General features: G+C 53.1%; 1 protein-coding gene across 1 annotated transcript; it reads left to right on the top strand.

Annotated features, from left to right (window-relative positions):
* The first annotated feature begins 478 nt into the window (after positions 1–478).
* Positions 479–20933, top strand: LOC141731837 (hydrocephalus-inducing protein homolog). The gene is made up of 11 exons (XM_074558895.1): positions 479–508; positions 2298–2432; positions 3872–4071; positions 6706–6830; positions 8104–8308; positions 9488–9668; positions 13028–13251; positions 15180–15247; positions 17403–17635; positions 19354–19454; positions 20702–20933. The coding sequence occupies exons 1-11, from the start codon at positions 479–481 to the stop codon at positions 20931–20933; spliced, it is 1734 nt and encodes a 577-aa protein (XP_074414996.1).
* Positions 20934–21426: the final 493 nt, after the last annotated feature.

The following is a 21426-nucleotide window of genomic DNA, read 5'->3' as shown; positions in this document are numbered from 1 at the left end:
AGAGTAAAAGACATCCCAAATCCTTTCCCATGGAGTCTACTGTAAATCCATGGGTTTTACTTACTCCATGAGTACTCAGTCACTGCCCCAGAGCTCTGTGACCACATGGGCACAGGGCTGTGTTTTAGGAAAGTGCTGCCTGGCATTCTGGAGAAAGAAACCTGGAGAAATCCATGCCAAAAGAGCAGCTTGGCTTGAGCCTGCTCTGTGTGGCCCAGCAGCTGTGGATCAGCTCAGAGCAGAGGTGGGGGAGCCACTGTTTGCCCAGTGTGGGCTGGGCAGACGTGCTCCCTCAGAGTCTGTACTTCACTGGGGATCAGTGGAAGATTCTCCTGCATGAACCTTCCTCCCAGCAGCTGAAGCTCTCCCTGCTCTCTCTCCTCTCCAGCTGCCGTCAGCTGCCCCGAAACAGAGCTGGTTTGGGGTTTCCCCACCAGAGCTGGTATTTCAGAACTTCGTCGCTCGGGAGGTCTCTGAAATGGTGCTGTCTCTCATGAATAAGGACAAGGTAAGTGCTGGCACCCAGAGCTTTGACACTGTGCTGGAAGAGGAGAGTGCTGTCATTCCCTCAGTGTACAGCAAAGCAAGTTATCTGCTGCAGCACATGCAGAAGAAAATGTCTCAGCACCTTCTTCTGCAAGATGGTGGAAATCTTCCTGTGCTGGGAATTGTCCCCTGGTTTTGGCCAGGCGTTGATGGTGTCTATGCCAAAGGAGTTTCCTTCTCTTGAAAGCTCTGGATTGACAGGAATGTTGAGGGCTGTACAGTTCTTACCTGCTCTCCTGCTTTGCCTTGGGTCTATAGCACACCCTGTGTGTCCTTGGTTAATCTTGGCTCCTGGTAGGAATCTCTGCCTCTCTCAGCCAGTTTGGCTCCCTTTGTGCAGCTCACAGGCAAAGCTCAGGGGCTGAGCCTTCTGCACTTTATGCTGGAATCACTTCTCATAATGGCATTGGCCCTGCAGGAACCGTGTCCCGAAAGAGCCCTGCAATCAGAGTGATGGAGCAGAAGCAGTGAGAGGCCTTTAGGTGCCACTTGAGGCTCCTGCTCAGCTTCATCCAGCTCTGCTCAGCTTTTCCAAAAGCAACACGTGTTCTGCTTTCCCTTTGCAGAAGCACAGCACATCCAAAGCCATGTGCTCCAGGAGGTTTCAACCTTCACATGAAGAAACTGGGATTGTTTTGCAGTTTACCAAGAGAGCTGAGAGGGAAAAAGTTGAAAAATGTCAGTTGTGTTCCACTGTAAAGAGGAAAACTTGAGACCATTTGAATTTCAGTCAGGGAAACATTTTCTCAAGTGAGGCTTGTGCCAAGAGTAGGCTGGTGGAAGGAGACAGGAGGGAGTCCAAATCATCTGGTTTAGACTTTTGGAGAGCATTTTGGTGCTCAGGGGTTGATGCTATCAGTGTGCTAGAAAATGCATGTGTGCTGTGCATGTGTACCCAGAGGGCAGAACCTGGCCTGCTGGCTGCAGGCAGGAATGCCCAGCAGCCCAGCTTGCCTGCACGGGCAGCAGGAAGCCCTGGAGTGCCAATATTGGCTTTGCATACTGGAACCACACTGTCAGTCAATGCTGGTCCTGTTTCTCCAGGCAGAAAATGCCTCTGAAGCACCATGGTCAGTAGACACGGCCTGTCTGTGTTTCTGTTACTTTTGGCAAGCTGGTTGCTCTCATGGTCTTATGATTCTTCCTTGCTGCTTTACTGCCCATTTAAATTCTCTTTGCCATCTCCTTGTTTTAGGGATTGTCTTGCTGTGTTCATTCCTTCTTTTGCTTTTCAGGTTTGCTTTTATTCCCAGTAAGAGCACAGTGTTTGGTCTCCTGTCTTGCTGCTCTGTCTGCCTGACTGTATCCCCAGAAGGTCCCTACCCAAACCTGATCTGCCAGAAGGGAATTTCTTCCTTCCCCCACAGTAATGGGCTGGTTTGCTTTTAGGTAGCACATTCCCCCTTCTGGAACATGACAACTTCATGGCTGTGTGCAGGCTGAAGCCAGCAGGTTTTTTGGCCTTGTTGAAGAGGCAGGTGACTCGGTTCAGGTGCTCTGTCTCCATCCTGCTGGTGCTGACCTGCTCGGCCCTTCCTTCCCAGCAGGTGCTGCCCTACTGCCCCTGGCCAAAATGCTGGAGCCAGAGAGAAGGGATTCAAGTTCAGCCTTGTGAATGATGTGCCTGTGCCTGCTCAGCTGAAAGTGCTTTGGAAAAGGGGCAAGGGAGGGATGTTAGCAGGGCATGGACAGGTCTCCTCTCGTCCTGTTTCCACAAGTGGCAAAATCATAATTTCATGTCTTTGCTGCAGATTGTTCACGTGGTGAAGGTCTCCATGGAGAGCTCACCTTACTTCCAGCTGGTGAGCTCCAGCGATGCGTACCGTGCCGTGCCGCCGGGCGCCTCTGCCCCCGTGCGCATTCGCTTCACCCCCAGCAAGAACAAGGTGAGGCTGGAGGAGCCAAAGCACACAATGATCTCCACAGCCATTGTTTGCCCTGCACTCTGGCTCCAGTCCATTGCATGCTGTGAGCTGGGCTCCAGGCATGGGCAGGCAGCCTGCAGCCAGTCACACCTTGGTACTGCTGGCAGGCACTGCAGCCAGGCCTGACAGGCTCTGCTTCCCCTCCCTGCACATTGCTGAGCATTGCCAAGGGAAGATGCACAGGAAACAGGATGAAAATGACAGAGGGCTGTTGATAGATGTTGGGCCATCTCTAGGTCCAGGGGAAGGGGTTTCATTCTGATGGAAAACACCAGAGGAACAAAGAGGTCAGAGAGCTTTCCTCCTTCCTGGACTGCCAACAGCTTCCCTGCCTGCCCCTGGGCTGGAGCAAAGCTGGTGCTTTTTCACCTCCTGTGTTGTGCAGCCTTGCAGCTGTGCTGTCCCAGAGCACAAGTGAGCATGGCACAGCTGCAGGGCCAGGGCAGAGGATGTGCTGTGCCCGTGAGCCCGGCCTGGCACAGGCACACTGGGCTCTGGGTGCCCTTGGTCAGCAGGAGGTTGCTGAGCTGCAGGGCACTTGGACACCTGCCTGAAGGAGCTGGTGCAGGGCAGGTACAAGCTGCAGGCAGAGCTGTGAGCCCAGAGCCCATGGCAGTGACACTGCTGGGGCTCTGTCTTCATTCCTGTCCCTGTGCTTGCTCTGTCAGCTGGCACCCATTCCGTGCCAAAGGTGCTTTTGTGGGGAGGTTTGAACAGCAGTGCTGAGGCCCTGGCAAGTCTGATCTCAGTGCTGGGATCTGGAGGGTTCATGTTCTGATCTGGAGGCTTATTCATACAGAAGGGTTGAGGGCATGGCATGGAAGGGAGGAAGCCTTGCAGGGAAACAAAGAGAGGCCCTTTCCAACAGCATCCTGCTACCTCTTAGCACTGTTCTTCTCCTGACTTGGTTGGACAGGCAAAGTTAGAGGGGAGTTGTGAGCCAACTGATGTTTCTGCACCAGGCCAGAGGTGCAGGATGTCTTTGGGTGCAGCTGTTTTCTCCTCTTCCTTTTGCTGCTTAGAGTCAGTTGAACACTTTGTCCTATTCTCAGACAGTGGGAATACAGAATCCTAAAGAGCAATGTCCTGTGTTCCCCAGCTCCATGTTCCTTAGAAGAGGCTTAGGAATTCTTTAACATCATTAAAGTTTAGAGTAGAAATGGTGGTGGCCTAGGGCTGTTATCTGTATGACCCAAGTGACACAAGAGCTTAATGCCACTGAGACAGATTTTGCAAAGTGCACTGGTGCCTTTAAAATGTGACATAGCAGTAGAACTTAGTGTTCATTTGAGGGTGCAATAGGTAAATTGATGCCCTTGAAGGGGTATAGGAAATGGTTTTTCTTCTGTCATGGGGATGGCACTAAATGTCCTGTGCTGAGCCAGTTTCTTTTCCTGCAGGATTATTGCCACGAGCTGGTGTGCCTCACTGCCAGGGAAAGGATCGTGGTGCCAATTCGGGCCATTGGTGCCCGAGCTGTGCTGGACTTCCCTGCCCAGCTGGACTTCTCCAAGTGTCCGGTCAAGGTCAGCACCCAGCAGACTCTGCTGGTGCGCAATGTCGGTGCCCGGGCAGCTCGGTACCAGCTGAGCACCCAGAGGTGAGGCAGCTCATCTGTCCCTGTGCCAACACCTTTGGGTGAGAGCGGAGTTGGGAAAGAGCTACAGAAGGAACCAAGCATCGGATCTGCTGCCCTGCAGCCTGGCTGGGAGTGAGCAGGATGGAAGGCATCTGCTCTTGCTTTCAGTGGCCTTGCAGCTTTCTCTGTCCCAGATTTCCTGGAGGGCACTGGAACATGTTGGGAGCTGGCTTGCACCCTGCTGAGCACAAGCAGCTTCTGAAATGCTTCCTCAGCACTGTCAGCCAAGCCATTCTCTGGGAGGCCACAGGCATGTGTCTTTGCAGTGGTCCTGGAGGGGACCTGTGGAAATCATCTGAGCAAACACACTGCTCAAAGCAATAGCAGTGTCTGGGGGTTGCAAGGTGCCATTGGGAGACATGGACCTGTCTTTAGATGCCATACAAGGAAACAAACATGTCAATGGACCTAGTTATAAAAGCAGAAGAAAACAACCTTTTAAAACCGCCTCCATACCTTATCTTTTCTGCCTGTCAGGTGCAGTAGTGATTCATTGAGAGGATGGATCTAACAGGATGAGAAGTGTCTTAAGGAGCAGCTCACAATTAACAGAGAAAAGCCCAAAATTTAGCTTTCCAGGCCTATCTCTTAGGAGTAATTTTCCTTTGGTTATGTCAGTGTCAGGGATGTCTCCTTGACAGCTCTTCTAGCTGTGGGCTCAGGGAACAGTTTAGTGGTGTTGGCTGAAATTCAGAGGAGTTAAGTTTAGCTGTGGAGCTTGTGTCTTTGGGTCTTGGGGAGCCAGGTGTGTGTGTGAGATGACTGCTCCAGCAGGAACAGAGGAGTCTGGTGGGTACAGCCCAGGGATGGAGGAGATGCGGGGGCTGATTTGCACTCAGTTTTTCAGTTCTGACAGCTGAGTCCTGAACTTGGCTAGATACTCTTCTCTTAGTAATTTGAAAAGAAGAGGACACCTTCTTTCTCCGGCAAGGCCTGAAGTCATCCGTGGAATGTTATTCCCATCGTGCCACCTGAAGGCAGGAGCATGTAACATGGGGCAGGAGTGGGAAGGGAATGGAATGGAAGGTAGTGCTGAAGCCTGGCCAGGGATTCCCCTAACTGGCAGCTTCTCTATTGCGGTGAAATTTCTGGCCAAAGCCTAAGAACAGAATGCTGTGCCTTGCCCCCAGCAGGCCCTGATCCCCCCAGCCCCAGCAGAGCTGCAGCAGTGCTGGCATCAGCCCCGGGGCAGATGCAGGAGCACGAGCACTGATCTGGCTCTGGGCCTGCTGGGGCCTTGTCCTTCCTCCCCTCCCTCCAAAGTCTCACATCCAGCACACGAACATTGCTGGCCCAAGGCTTCTCCATCAGCCAGCAGTGATGTTCTCACCAGTGGCAATGGGAACAGGTCAGCCCATAATTACAGCAAGAGGTTCTGAATGAGCAGAACCTGAACCAAGTTCATCAGCTGTTACTACTGACATGAACAAAGTTCAGCTTGCCAGATGTTCTCTTTGTTTTTGTGTGTGATGCATTCATTAGCAAAGTCCCCAGAACACATTTGAAGTGACAGATTGACCAGCAACAAAGCACCAAGGCCAGGAAGTTTTGTTTCCTCACTGGGGCTGTAGAAGGGCACAAAGCCCAGCAGCTGCTGGGCAGAAGCACATTTTCCCTGAGCTGTCCCTGAGCATCAAAGCACAGAGTCTTGTGTTTGTCAGGCAAGAGCTGTTTACCTGGTGACTAAATCCTGATTGCTCCTGTTAAATCCAAAGTGCAGCAACACATCTGCATCACTATTTCCAACACATTGCACAGAGTTTCTCTGCTGGGCCAAGCAAACAGTTACCAGCCTGCATGACAGCCCAGAGTCCCAGAATGCATTGCTGGTAAACACACAGAAACCTCCGGTTCTGCTTCCTTGGTGTGCTCCTGCTCATGGTGCTTCATTCAGCTGGGATTGGACTCTTCAGACTGTAAATGGCATCGTCCTTTTGGGTTTCCATGTCACTGTATTGCTCTAATCTGCATTTGCACTCTTTCAAAGTTTTGATTGCTCCTTTTCTTAGAGCAGCTTTCATTGAAATGTTTATAAAAGTTGCCCTTTTTAGGCTAAATTACGATGTTTCCAAGGTAAAATAAACCAAAGAAGCACACTGCCAATTCAACAGGAACTATTCCTTGGTCTTCAGGGAAAAGTTCCTTCTCCCTGTCTGATTCCTAGGCTGTAATCTCCCGGGACAGGGAGTGCCCTAACGTTTGCATCTCTTGAGATGAGGTTTATAAGCAGCAGGAAAAGAGAAATTCCTGAGGCAATCAGTGTCAAGCTGTGCATGCAAATAGCTCTGAACCCTCTCTGTGCTTTTCACAAAGCATTCTCTGATGGGATTGCTGGCAGTGGGAGCCTTGAGCCTCATTGCAGAGAGCTGGATGCAGAGTATGGGGAGCTGAGGTCATTTTACCCCCAGGATCTTGTGAGGTCTGGATCTTGTCAGCAGTGGCTCAGTGTCTGTTTGTGATCCTGTCTGTTCTGTCTCTTGTGCTGCCTGTGCTTGGATTGCTCCCTGCTTGCCCAAGGGAGCTGCAGGGAGCTGCAGTGCAGCAGGAATCTCATGGCCAGGTGTCCCAGGCCTGACCCCTCTCTCTGTGTTGCAGTCCTTTCTCCGTGGTGCCGGCCACAGGAGCTCTGGGCGCTGGTGACACCGTGCAGGTGACAGTGGCATTTCACCCGCTGGCCAGCGGTGCCCATTGCGGCTCCCTGGCCGTGTGCTGCAGCTCAGGTGAGTGCTGGGCCCTGCAGGGCACAGGACAGTTCTGCACATGGCTCCCTCTGTGCCATCCCTGCATTCCCTCCAGAGGTGCCTCCCCTGTTCAGCCTTACCCCAAAGCAAACTGAGAACTCCTTGGTGTTTAGGGGCTTGAGAAAGGCAAAGATTTTTGACTGCTGTTTTGCTGGGACTTGCTGAGTGGAGGAAGGAGGAACTCTGATTCTCCACTACGGTGTGGCTATGCCTGGGTGTAGTTGTATTTGATTCCTGGGCAGTGCTGTAGGTGAGGTCTCCATCAGACTCTCTCCAATGCAATGGATTTCTTGCACACCTCTGTCCCACATGCTGCTTCTCCACTGGCTTGCCACAGACCCTTTTTCTATGTGGCCCTTACACATAGATGTAGTTTCTGTCTAACAACATTTTCAGGCCCTCAAGTTCCTTTTTTGTGACAAATCAAAACAATTTTTTCCGTGTTTTCCCCATTTCCCAGGCTGTTCACGCTGTTGCAAACCTCTCACATCTATCTCCCATTTGATTTCTAGACTGTGGGATCCCATTCAGTCTTAATGTAGAAACTGCTCTGTACTCAGTAATCTTTCCTTTGTCCCTTTCTTATTTTATTTGCAATGCTCCAGCTTGGTTTTTCAGATCTGAACAGTATAAAATATTTAAAGACTGATGTGGCTGTGGGTTTGGACAGGGAGATGGTTTTCACGATGCTCATTCTGTAGTGGTTTGTCACATTGCAGAGCCAGGCCGGTTGTGTTTCCTAACCTGTGTCCCCTCCTGCTCTGGGTGTCACTTCACTTGTTCCTCTGGGCCTCCTTTTGCTGTCCACCTGCCCCCAGGCATATTTGCTGGTCAGCAAGAAGGGATCCAAGGGATCAGGAGAGACAGGAGTCTCCTGGGATGCCCGGGGAGAGCCTGGGCAAGGCAGGACTGAGCAGGGCTCCTCAGCCCTGTCACCTGAAGGACTTGGATGCAGAAATCCCGGTGATCTGAGTGGGTCACCGGAGCACATGGACCAATCTCCCTGTCCATCCTGTCACCTTGGGGCCAAATCTCTGCAAACACCCTCAGAAATAAGGTGTTTTAGGAGGTGCCCAGGACATTCTCACGCTGTACACACAGAGCTGAAGGATGTGATCAATGGAGTGGTCCACAGAACTGCTCCTTCAGCGCAAAACTGGGACACTTTTATCTGTGCCCTGTGCTTTGCTCTGTTCCTTGTGCTTCCATCAGCCAGTGAGCTGAGCAAAGACTCCCCTTTGCTTTGTTCCAGGTGGAGAAAGAATCCACACAAAGCTCCAGGGAGAAGCTGTAGACGTCAACGTTGGGCTGAGCACAAATTCCGTGGAGCTTGACAAGACTTTCACCACCATGTCAAGCCACAGAACCCTGTTCATTGAAAACAGGAGTAACATCACAGCCCACTTCCAGTGGAAGGCTTTTGCAACTGAGGAAGAAGAGAATGAAGAGAAGAGGAGGTTGGTTTGAAAGATGCATTTCAGTGAGATACAGGCCCATGTCTGAGCTAACATGTGGCCTCAGGGGATGTTGGTGCTTTTGAATGGTTAGGCCAAGTAAACCATGCCTGGCACTGGGGTTTGTGTCCCTGGGCTTCAGGAGCTCAGCACTCAGCATTCCAGGTCATTTATACTCGAACCAGGGATGGCATTTTGGGAAGGAAAGGTTGATTGTGGTGACTGGATTTCCTCAGGTCCTAATTGGGCTCTTGTCTCTCTAATCTTCTTTCTACATGACCTGGCAACATCCTTAAACATTTCCTGAGTTGCCAGTCCCTCTTTCCAAAGGTGATACACCCTCTTTATTCCCTTTAGTTCCTTCAACAGCTCCTTGCCCATGCGGGCTGGTTGTGTGTCCCTGTGCTGCTGTCAGAGAGGTTTTGAGCTCTCAGAGCAGAGAGGACTTTTTGTGAGAGAAGATAGTGCAGGATCCTTTCCCTCTCAGGACATTCTACTGCCATGCACTGGGATGAGATCCAGAAAGCTCTGGCTCATGAAAAGGTCTCTCCAGGAGTTTGCTGTCTCCCTCCTGCACAACAAAGTTCCTTCCCCTCTCAGAGCCTCTGTTTTCATGCATATTGCATATAAAAACTTGAATGTCCCTGAAGGGATTTGGTGCCTGAATTCATCAATTTCCTGTGGAAGTGCTCTGGGATGCTCTTGTGAAAGGCAGTGGAGGGAACGAGGGAGGTCCAAAATGGAAGGAACAAAGTGTGATGCTGCTAACATGTAGCTGCAAGCCAGCTTTGTCTCCCCTTGCCAGGGAAATGCTGCAGTGGGTGCTCTGTGATCTTTCTGTGCCCCCCTGAGCAGCTCAGTGGGAGGAAAAGCCACTTGAAATGGCTGGTTGATTCTCCCTCAGCTGTGGCAGAGGCTTTGAGGCAGGAGGTTCTCTGGAGGGATGCTGGCTTTGGAAACCTCTGCTGAGCTTGCAAGTGTGGAGTGAAACTCCCTGCTGGGCCAGGGAACAGCAAGTTGTCCTCTGATCCTTGTGGGACCCTCGTGGCTTGGGCTCAGCCTTTGCTGGCGAGCTGCTGCTGCTCCTCCTCAAGTGCTTTGCTCTCCTGCGCTCACACTTCTCTCTGCAAACCTGTGGCTCATGAAACCATCTGCTGGCCTTGTCTCTCCCTGGGGCTGCAGGCAGTGTTTGCTGTGGCTGCCCAAAGAGCTGTCCCAGGAAAACTTCCCAGAGGAGAAACAAACAGAGAAGGTGAAGGGACATCACAGTGCCCTCCTGAGCAGCATGGTCCAGGAGAAGATGGCAAAGGTGCAAGACGACCCCATGCTGTTCTCTGATGACATTTTTTTCATTGAGCCAATGGTAAGTGATAGCTGAGAACATTCTCTTCCTCCTTCTCTTCCTCCTCCTCCTTCTCCTCCCACCCACCCTACTCCCTACACCCACCCCTTCCCTGGCTGCAGTCACTGGGAGATCCTCAGCTGGCTCCATGTGCTGGCAGGGAGGACATGGAGTTTCTGGTGAGGCTGCAGGGCTCGCTGCTGAAAGCATTTGTGCCCTGCAGGCTCCAGGCAGGGCTGGGAGCCTGACAAAGCCCAGCTCTGCTGCCAGGCTCAAGCTCAAGGCACTGCCTGCGTGTCCTGTCAGTGTCCCTGGGAGCAGTTCTTGTAGGCAGGGGCTCCCCCCACACATGGGGCTCAGCAGAGGCTGTTGGAGCACTGCCAGCTCACACAGTGACCTGAAGCTTGCAATTGCTCCCTGGCAAAAGAAGGCCAAATTCAGCCCAAGGTTAATGACAGAAATGCCAATCCCTTCCTGTAACCATGCCTTGCACTATTTCTGAGTGTCCCTTCCAGCGTCATCTGTGAGCCTGGACACAAGGGTGGAAGGTTGAAATGGGCCTTTGGAGTTGTCCTGCACACAGGAACAGAAAACCTTTTCCTTTTCTGGTGATGCAAGCAAACTGCCACGTGCTCCCATCAACCAGAGCCTTGATTCTGAGTACTGGCATTGTGAGAGATGATGAATGCCTGGTGTGTGCACAGTGCAACATCCCTTCTCATCTTGGAGTAAACCCTAGAATAATGCCAGCCTCTGCTTTCTTTCAGTACAGGTTAAACTAATATTTTTATTTCCAAGGAAGGGGATCATGTTCTCTTCTTGGTTACAGCTATGGCCCATCTAAGGCCAAGAGCCAGCAGGGCAGAGTGGCAGTTGCATCCCACTGTAGCTGACAGCAGCATGATGTGTCCAAGAGCTTGTGTCAGAGCAGCAGGAATATTGTGGAGAGTGGGAGCTGATCAGCTGAGCATTGAGAGCTGTGTTGGGCTGGGTTTGGAGTGTTTCCTTGGCTCCTTGTGTTGTTCACTCATCACTGATGCTCTACACAAAGGCTTACAGGAGGGTGTTGAAAACAAGCAATGTGAAGTTTGCAAAGCAATGTTTTGGTGTCTCTTTCTGCTGTAGGAGGGAGAAATCGGGCCGAATTGTTCGGCTGAAATCAAGGTGACCTTCAAACCCCTGGAAGCACTGGAGTATGGAAGTGTGGCTTACTGCAGCATCTCAGGTGCAGCTCCTTTGCTCTGCCTCTCTCTCCCTCAGTGAAGCCATGGTGCCAGCCTGAGCCCACTGGGCTCCCGTGGAAGTGCTGGGAAGGGTCCCTGGTCAGCAGGGCAGTGCTGGCACATCCCCCCTGGCCCTGCAGCTGCCAGGGAGTCTCCCGTGCCAGGCCAGGGCTCAGAATGCTGTGTGTGCCTGACTGATCCCAGAACAGCCCAGGCAGTGCAGGGAGAGGTTTTCATGCCATGGCTTTGCCAGCATTCCCTCAAAGGCCAGAGAGCTCCAGAGCAGAACACTTCAGTGAACAAGCACTCAGCCCCTGCAGGCCCCTGGCCTCCAGGATGGCTCCATTTGCCATGGATCCACCATCAGGTGGTAGGAGCTGAGTTAGAAATGGGCTCCCTGAGCCTGGACCACCTCCCAGTGCCCAGACAGCAGCAGAGCAGAGGGGGATGAGCCCCCCTGAGCCCGGGCTGTTGGTAGAGAGAGCAGCCTTGGCCAGCAGCTGCTGCTCTCCCTGTGTGCCAGTTGTCACCTTGCAGCTCTCAGCCTGTGGAAATAGAACAGTGCTGAGTGTCACAAGGGGAGCACTTGGGCAACAAAGTCCTGTGCTCCTGGGCCAGGGAGTTTGGGAATTGCCAAACTCTGTTTGGCAGGAGCTTTGTGCCTGCACTGAATGTATTTCAAAGCTCCTCTAGGTGCATGGGAAGGAAACCACAGAATAACAGTATGGTAAGGATGGAATGGACCTTAAAGATCATCTAGTCCCAAGGCCCCTGCCATGGGCAGGGACACCTCCCCCTAGAGCAGGGAGCTCCAAGCCCCATCCAGCCTGGCTTAGAACACTTGCAGGGCTGGAAGCTCCACAACATCCCTGGGGAACCTGCTCCAGTGCCTCACCACCCTCACAGGAAAAATTTCTTCCCTAATATCTCACCGAAATCTCCTTTCTTTCAATTTCTACCCATTACTCTTTGACCTGTCACTACAGGCACCAGAGGTTTTAAACTCATCAAACTGGTGGCTCAAATTGGAAAGCAGCCCAGGGAATGGGTTAGAAATTGCAAGTCAGCCTCAGGGGATATGTCCTGAGGGAAGAGAAGGGTCCATATCTTCTCCTGCAGCATCAGGAGCTGGTTGCGTCCAGCTCAGAGTCGGGGACTAGCACTGAGGCAGCCTGGAAAATGCAGTGGAGCAGAGGGAATGATTGTACTGCAATGGACATCTCTCCCCAGGCCGTGAGAGCAGGCTGCCCCTGCAGCTCAGAGGGGAAGGCCAAGGACCCTTGGTTGAACTCAGCTCTCAGACTCTGAACATTGGGAACGTTTTTGTCAACACCCCCCATGTATATGAGGTGAGCAGCAGGGCTTGGGATGGATCCTGATGGCTCCTGAGGCAGCAGCAAGCCTGGTGCAGCTGTGGACTTGCTGCCAACCTGGGCAGCTGTGAGCAGGGAATATTTGATGGACTGCTGAAATCTGGGGGGTCACCAAGGTGTGTCTGTTGTTCCTGAAGCCCCAGTCCCTGCTTTTGGGCAGCCTTCCTTAGGGATCAGCTGGGAGACTTCCTGCAAAAACACCCCTTGGCACATGAAACCAAGCCTGGGTCAAAAAGCTGCATGTTCAGAGGCTTTTGTGGCAGTGCCAGACACAAGGCACCTTTGCACTGGGCTCTGCAGAAGCAGTGGAAGGGAAAGACATGCTTAGTTTTCTCACCAAAAGATGGTGCTGTCTGTACGTTTTGATGCTGATGCCTCATTCTCAATGTATTGTTTTCATGGTCTGGGAAAAGGTGAATGAGCAGATGGTGCTGTTGGAGCTGTGCTCACTGGGGCAGCAGCAGCTCCGGGGTGATTCCCTAGGCAGCCGCAATCAGCCCACGTTGCTCTCAGGGCCAGCTCTCAATGCGCTTGGTGCTGCTGAGCAGAGGGGCACTGCTCTGTGTCCATGGGATAAGCCAGGGTGACTGCAGTTCTGTGGAGTTGCCACTGCTCTGCATGAAAACCCAAAGGCAGAACTTGTCCTGTTGTATCTTTGGACTTCTGCCATTCAGCAGCACAATGCATCTTCTGCCTTTTCTGGGTGTTCATTGCATCATTAGACAGTAACTCACAAGAAGCAAGATTCCTCATGTATTTCCATTTTGCTTTCTTGCTGCTGCAGGTGAAACTGATGAACCAAGGAGCTATTGATGCTTCCTTCACCTGTCTCCCTTCAGCCACCAACGTGGGCTTGTGTTTCAAGTTTGCCCCCGAGGAGGGCATCATTGCAGCAGGTGGGAGCCAGAGTGTGCAGATCTCCTTCAGTGCCACCGTGCTGGGGAGCTTTGAGGAGGAGTTCCAGTTCAGTGTGGCTGGATCTCCTGCGCCTGCCATCCTGACCATCAAGTAAGGACCCTGGGAGCTGGGTGGGCACATCTGTAGCTGTCTCTGGGACATCCCCCACCTACCTCCTTTTGCGGTGGAGCAGAGGAAAAAGGTGTTTCCTGAGGTGTGAATCTCTGCTCTGCTGCTGGCATTGCTTTAGTGTGAGGCTGCCTCCTGCCCTGTGTGGTAGCCGGGGAGCTGGAATGACTCCTCCCTGCAGGGATCTCCCTGTGCCTTGGGCCATGGCAGGCAGTGGGATGGATCAGCTTTGGGCAGCAGCTGCTCTGGGATGTCCCACCTGAACACCCAGCAAGGCCCCCAGGGCTTTGCAGATGGACCAGCCTGGCTGATTCTGCAGCAGCAGCAGTGTTTGTAAAACCTTGTGTGAATAATCCATGCCAGATGGGCAGCAGCAGCCTCAGCTCACCTCTCATGGCCATGCTGTGGGGCACAAGCTGTGCCCCCAGCTCCTGTGCACAGAGGGCTCTGGTGCCTCCTTTGCACAGCCAGCAAAGGGCTGATGTGGGAGTCAGGAACTGTGCAGCAGGAGCTGTGCCAAGGACTGGGGCACCATCCCGTGGGCTAATGCCATGGCAGGAGACAATCCTAGCCCAGCCAAAGGGAGAAGGGCTGATCATAGGGGAGGCAGAGCTCAGTGCTCAGCACCACAGCAGCGTGAGGCCTTGTCCCTGCCAGCCTGAGCCATGTGCTGCAGGATAATGGAGTGGAAGCAGGAGAGCTGGTGCTGGCTGCTCTGCAGCTTTGGAGCTGGGCTGCTGATGCTGGGAGGCACTGGCTCACAGCAGTGAAGAAATGAAAGCAATCTGCACTGGATGATGCCAATGAGATAAGGGAGATGGGTAAAGAAGAACAAGGAAGTTATTCCTTAGCAAGAGAAAAGTGGTGAGCAGGTGCGCCCATAGTGGAGAAACAATGATGCTGCCTTTGTTTTTGGAGAAAAAGTGCTGCTTTTTTCATTTGGAAATCAAGAGGGAACCTTTCACCATCAAATAATTGATTCTCCTCTGTCCCTCCCCCAAAGTGGCCATGGGCTGTTTCTGCATCAGCAGCTTTCTCCTTGAGCAAGGGCAGATGTCTCTTGTTGAGATGTGCAGAGCAGAGCCAGGGTCAGTCCTGTGAGTACAATAGAGGACACAGTTCACTGGTTCTTGATTTTGAACCAAAAGGCAGAGTGGGCACTGATTGGCATCAACCATGAAATCAACTGGTGAGTGTTGTGCAGCTTCAAGTGCTGATTTCAGTGGATGTTGGTGGCTTTTGGAGTGTGTCTGCTGAGTTGAAGGACAGGTGAGGTGCTGTGCTAGATTCAGGACAGCCAAGTTTGGTTGTTGAAACTCTTGCTCTTGGCTGTGCCAGCTGGTGCACTGCTGACAAACTGGTCCTTTCCTTTAGGATTCATCTGTGCCCTGGGTAGAACTGTTGCTGCTCTTTTCAGAGGATGTTTGGGAATGCCCTGGATTCGTGTCTCAGAAAAGTGTCTGTAATGATTTTGTGGGTCAAACTCTCTTGAGAAAGCTCCTCCATGGGAACAGCAGTTGCTGCTCAGAAGGAGCAAAGCAGGGAAGCTGTGGCTGGAAGGGCTGCTTACAGAAGTTTGTGGGGACACCTTGATGTCCATGCCATTGCAGATGGGGAAACTGAGGCACGGAGCCATGTCTGGGTGTGTGTTCAGGGTCCTTCATGGGATCCCCAGCAACCCAGGGGCTTCTCCTGCCTGCCCTGCGCCCAGAGCCCATCAGGGGCTGTTGGCTGCTGCCCCTTGGCTTGAGCTGCCTCCTGTGCCCAGGGCCCTGTGCTGAGCACACGGGGCTGTGTTGGTTGGAAACCCAGGGTGCCCTGAGCCCAGGTTTTGTGCCCCCGAGCCACAACAGCCGGACCTTTGCAATGCCTTTAACTGAGCCATTGCCTGCTCTGTCCTCGGCCTGCAGGGGCAGCGTCACTGCACCGAGTTTACACTTCGACCTCGCTGAGCTCGACTTCGGGGACATCTCCTTTGGTGAGTGTTCCCTGGGCTGGGACACAGCCTCAGGGATCTGTGCCTTCCAACACAAAAGCATCCCTCACTCCTGCCCTGCCCCAGCAGCCTCTTCAGGCTGTGAACTGCAGGGCTGCTGCTGCCTCAGGGGGCATTTTGCCATTGTGAGATCCAATGGAAGCAAGGAATAGAAAGGCAGTATTTTCTGGTGTCTCTGTGCTGCTTTAAAAGACAGATGTCTGCCAAGGAAGGTGGGAATCTTGCTGCAATGGAAAGATGAGCCCCTCCCTCCAAATGCTTATCCCTTTGAAATGACAGGGGTCCCAGGAAAAACTGTGGGAAAAGAAATAACAGTTCTTTGCTAGACTGTCTCAGGAGAGCACAGACAAGAAGGCAAGAACAGACATTTGCCAGATGCCAAGTCCTGTTTTTCCCCTTTGGTGGAGTTCTTGTCACAGCAGGAGGAGCTGTGGGCTCTGGCAGGGCAGTGATCCCCCCCAGCCGGTGCAGGAAGGGAAGGGAAGGTGGAAATGCTTATTTTGCAGAGCCCCAGAGGGCAGGGGAGTGTGGGCAGTGCCCAGCAGCAGCAGCAGCAGCAGCGGGGCAGGCAGGCAGGGTCGGTGCCAGCGCTGAGCTGCAGCCAGGGCAGCCCCGGCCGAGCACAAACCTCCCGCAGCTGCAGCGGCCGAGCTGTGATCCCCGAGCGGGAGGAAGGGAAGCTCTGCTCCCTGCCCAGCCTCAGCTCCCACTGCACAGCCGCCCACGGCATCACGCCACAACTCCCAAAAACCCCCAAGGGAAAAGCCCAGCCCAGGGCCAAAACCCCCCAGAACCCCCCAGAACCCCTATCCCCCTTCCCAGACCAAGGGCAACATTCACGGCCAAGCCTAAACCCAGAACTATGAAGTTCATGAACTTCTGAAGGAAATTCATTGCCTTTTTTGAGCTGCTTCTTCCCCAGCCTGCATCACCACGGAGGCGCTTGTCAAGTTGCCTTTGGAAGGAATGAAACAAGAAAGGCAGGAGATGGAAATATGGTTCTGAAGCAGGAGATTGATCCTGCTGAATCCAATTTCATTCCTAAGGGCTCTTAGGCTGAAGGCAGCTGTTGTATCTTTGCTTCTTTGTACCTGTTGACTGTTGTCTGCATGTGCTGGCCTCAGTCTCATTGGAGGTTTTGACATCTGGGTTTGTCCTTTTTGTGCCTCTCTTGCCTCCCTGCTGGAGTCCCTGCTGGAGCTGGCAGTGGTCACTTGGATGGGCACAGAGGAGCTCTGGGCTGCAGCTGCAGTTGTTTTTTCTCCCCATCTGTGTCCCAGATGCTCTTGGTGAGCAGGCCTGGGGAGAAGTCTCCTCCCCACAGAGCTGGCCAGCCCAGCCAGATGTGCAGTGCAGAGCAGGCTGTGGCTGCTCTGTGCGCTCTGCAGGACATCCCCACCATGAGTGGCTGTATCTGTGGCTTTGCAGGATGGAAAGCAAATCTCAGAGCCAAAGTGGGGTAAACCCTTGCAGGCAGCACTCTCAGTGAGCAGCATGGCTGTGATGTCCCTGTTTGTTGGGTGAATTAGGACCTGGTTCCTAATTGCTAATCTCAAAGCAAGGCTTGGCTGTGCCCCAGTTGAGGGGGCTCTGAGCTGTCACGTGCTCAGCTGTTTGGCCCAAAGCAAGAGATGCCTTAAGGATCCTGCAGAGAGAAGCTGCATTAGGGTGCTTTGCCTCACGTTCTAGTTCCTGATTCCATCCTCACTTTGTTTTGCTGTAGCTTCTTCTTACAGACAGCTCACTCTTTATATGTCTTGAAAAAGGTGGGAGTGTTGGCAGGCTGAGCAGGGAATTGGACAGCTTGAATTCTCAGAGTAAATGCTGGGTCTGGGTGCACACACATCACTCAGAGAGAACTGATGCTGGTTTGGGGCAGGTGAGGAAGCTCGTCCCCATCACGAATAGAGAATCTAGCAGCGTTCAGCAGGGTTAGGAGTGGGCATTTTCAAGGCTGCAGTCTGGAATCTGTGTCAAAGGGAACTAAGTGACGATTAATTCCTCACGCAGCTTCTGGGTGAGCTGCAGTTCAGATAATAAAGAGCTCAACTCCAATCTCACTTTGATCCTGCTAGGATCTTGCCCCCAGGATCATGCCCGGCTGGGTGCCTGAATGGATATTTGTGTCCTTGCCCAGGCTTTCCCTACACGCAGCGCTGCCGCCTCACCAACAGCTCCGCGGTGCCCCTGACGTTCCAGCTCCGCATGTCGGATGATGGCACGCAGCCGGCTGTGGACAGCGTGGATCAGATCCGCAGGGAAACCGACCCGGCCTGGAGCAAGGGAATCCATTTCTATGTGGAGCCCAGGGAGTTCACCATCAATCCCAGCCAAGGCACCATCCTCCCCCAGGGACACCAGGACATCGAGGTACGGCAAGGGCCCGGCCACAGCCGCTGCAGCACCAGGGCAGGAGCTGCACTGCAGGGTGGGAGGGCTTTAGCTCTGGTGCCAGCTTGGAGCATCCTGGCACTGAGAGATCTGCACTGCTGGGAGGCCTCTGCTAGCTGGCTTACTCGAGATGTTCCTCAAGGAGCACTGTTTGATTTCCAAAATCATATGCTGAGCTCACAGACCTTATGGTCAAGGCCTGAAGCCATTCTTGTGTTTTTGAGAGCAATTGATTTGACTGCAATGGGGCAGAGCAAGGATGAGGGCAGAAGGTGGCTGTTAGAGAGATGTCATTGTATCAAGCAATGAGCTTTTCTTCTTGGTCTCATTTCCCCCCTCCTGGGGAGCAGAATGATTTGTGTTCACTGCAGGAAGCTCCAGTGGAGACAAAACATCTGCAGCCATGTGTAGCGGTTCAAATTTATTGTATTGATTCCTTTTTAAGTGGTTTGTTCTGTGATACCCCATGTTCTCCCTGAGTTGGTTTACCCTTGGGTTTTACCCTCCCTCAAAGCTGTCCCTCATGCCATTCCCTGCCCCTTGTTCCAGCTCTTTCCCTGCTGTCAAACCCAGCCCCTTTTGTTCCCCAACCTTTTTTGCCAATTTAACCTGGAGCCAATCCCTGTCTGAACACCCCTTTGGAATTCCCATATTCCTGGAGGCCCCATTGGCCCATGTGAGCCATCCTCCCCACCTTCTTACCCAAAGTGGCTCCAGACACTTGATGTAATCCCCTCAGTGCTCCCCTGAGGATTCCCTTTTGGTTTGCTGTTTGTATCCACCCCCTGCTTTGTGTCTGTACAAAAGCCCTTGCACAGGAGTGTGCAGGGCTCTTTTGGCTCTGATCCTTTTGCTTGGAATAAACCCTTTCTTGTGGAACTTCAAGGCAGAGATCCTTCTCCTTTCTTCTCTGCCTGGTCCCTGTGGTGGCTTGTCTCTTGCAGTGTAGAGCAAGAGGCTCTGAGGGTTCTGCCTGTGGTCAGTGCCCATCCTGGGGCAGTTCTGAGGGTTCTGCCTGTGGTCAGTGCCCACCCTGGGACAGTTCTGAGGGTTCTGCCTCTGGTCAATGCCCACCCTGGGGCAGTTCTGGTTCTGAGGGTTCTGCCTCTGGTCAGTGCCCACCCTGGGGCAGTGCTGAGGGTTCTGCCTCTGGTCAGTGCCCACCCTGGGGCAGTGCTGAGGGTTCTGCCTGTGGTCAATGCCCACCCTGGGGCAGTTCTGAGGGTTCTGCCTGTGGTCAATGCCCACCCTGGGGCAGTTCCCCACTCCTGGTGTGGGGCTGGAGTTCTCAGAGCCAGCCCGGGCTCAGGCTCCCAGGGCAGCCATGAACTGCCCAGCACCTGCTGGGCCACACTTTGCCCTCAGCCTCCTGCTGTAAAGCTGAACTCATTGTGGTCAAGTCAGATTTCCTCTGCATGGATGTCTTTGTAGTCAGATGAGAAATTGGCCCCTTAATTTGAATGCAGTGGTGCATGGAGCTGTAGTCTAATGTTTTAATGTAGCTGACCTGTGCCCTGATAGCAAGGTGTGTTTAACAAATCTGGTATTGCCAGAAGGATTTTGTTACTCCGAGACTGTGCTCTACACATGGAGCAGTAGAAGAATTAAGGGCAAATCCTCCCTCAGGAACTGGAGGATATCACCCGTGGGTAATGAGCTTTTGTAAGGAAGAATTGACTGTTCTTCTCTTCCACCAGGTGACCCTGTGCTCCAACACGGTGATGGAGTTCTACCGGAGATTGCTGGTGGACCTGGAGGGTATTGGCAAGGGAGTGGCAGCCCTGATCATCACAGCCAGGTAGCAGCCCTTGCCTGGCCTCCCCCAGGCACTGCCTTGCCCAGGCTGTGCTGGCTGCAGCTGCCAAGGAGAAGTGCTGCTGAATGCCCTCATGTTGTGCCAGCTGGACACAAGAACAGCAGTGCTTGGGCAGCAGCCCGTGGTGAAAAGCACGTTTGCTCACAGCCCAGCACGGTCCTGGGCCCTCTTCTAAAGGCACCAGGAAAGATATCATTGATTGGCCTTGTTTTTGGTGCTTGAGGTGGAACAAATTTCCCGAGGGCCTCCTCTCCTTCTGGCTGCAAGGGGTGGAGTTGTGCTGGCTGTGAGCACCGTGCACTGGTTTGGGCCACACCACGCAGCTGCTGAGAGTCAGGCTCTGGCTCTGTCCATGAGGGCACATGGCAGGGGGGAAGTGGCTCCCAGCAAGAGTTGGGAGGGCAAGGTCTGACAAGGGGAAAGCAGCCCTTGATGTGGCAGGTCAGCTCCAGTTTTTGTCTTTCCCTGTGCTTCCCATTTTGAGCTTTAATGTTGTCAGAGTTGAGAGCAAAAGTGGTTGTTGCTGCAGCAGAATTCCATGGTGCTGTGCTGCTGTGGGTGTCAGTGTGATGCCCAGAGGGATGCAGCTCCCTGGTGCTGTTCCCTGTGCCAGGCAGAGCCATCCAGGCAGTGCCTGGGCTGCCATTGTGTACAGCAGGTGGAGCTGGGGCCAGGCAGTGCCTGGAGCTGTGCAGTGAAGGAGCCAGGGAGCTGCAGGGCCTGGCAGGGGCTGATCAGCCCCTCTTGTGGGGCAGCTGCTGTCTCGTGCCCTCCAGGGCTGGGGCAAAGAGCTGAGTTCTCAGGCAGGGCAACAGCACCATGGCAGAGAAGGGAGTCATTTTGACTGAGACACGGGAGCTGTGTGTTCCTTGAGCCTTAGGGAGCACTGATCCTTGTTGGGAAGGCTGCCCCAGAGCTCGTGGGTCACTGGGACTGTTCCAGGAGTCCTTGCAAGCCTTCTTGGGCAAAGGAGGGGCTGAGGCAGCTGTGGGGCAAAGTGCTCTGCCTGGGGCACTTGGCAGCCTATGGGTGCTGCCTCTCAGGGTTTGCCCCTCCTTGACAAGACATGTTGGAGTGGGAAAAGGTAGAAGGCAATTTATCCCTGTAGGGCTCTTCAATGTGCATTTGACAGTGACCAATGTGTTCTGCTCCATTTCACAATCATTGGGGGTAGGCATTCTCCATTCTCTCAGTATCTCTGATTGTCCTGGGGTCATCTCTTTGCCCAGATGTCTCGTTCCTGAGCTCCAAGTGTCCTCCCCGGTGCTGCTGTGTGATGAGTGCCACCTGAAGGTGCCTTATGAGAGGAAGATCCTCATTAGGAATCCCAGCCACCTTCCTGGCTGCTACGGGCTTATTCCCCAGGTTTGGCATCACATCCACCTCCTCCTGTCAAATATTCCTGAGGAGACTATTAGGGGAAAAAAGGGTTTGGATAAGACCTTGCTGGTTTCTATTTAGTCTTAAAGATCTGCTGAGAACAGGATCCTGCCCAACTGTAAACTTTAGGAGGCAGTTGAAGCTCCTGAGGAAACAGCTGACGTTCTAGTCCTCAGGGTGTTTTCCTGTGGGAGATCTTAGAGGGTTGTGAAAAGCTGCTGCACCCACAGACACCAGTGTCTGTGCTGGCAGCCTCCTTGCAGGATCCCCTGGGAATGCTAAACCTACAATTCCTGCATCTTGTTTGTGCCTTTGACCTTTGTCCTGGGGAGTTTTAAAGGTGTGTGTAAGTTGCTGTTGTGGTGGATGTTAAGGAGCCTAAAGTTTCTTGAGAGGTCCCTCTGAAGCTGCATTTCATTGTGTCCCTTCCAGAAACGCAAGGAGGACTCTGCTGTGCTCTACTCCAGCCCCAAGCCCTGTGGGATTGTGCAGCCCCAGAGCACAGCAGAGATCCCAGTTGTGGTGGCAGTGCAGGCCCTGGGCACTCATCGCACCGACGTTCTCATCGGCGTGT

The sequence above is a fragment of the Zonotrichia albicollis genome, chromosome 26 (genome assembly GCF_047830755.1).
Source record: "Zonotrichia albicollis isolate bZonAlb1 chromosome 26, bZonAlb1.hap1, whole genome shotgun sequence".
In the NCBI taxonomy this organism is placed as follows: Eukaryota; Metazoa; Chordata; class Aves; order Passeriformes; family Passerellidae; genus Zonotrichia; species Zonotrichia albicollis.
Note: the sequence above shows the minus strand (reverse complement) of the source record. Positions and strands in the feature narration are given on the sequence as shown.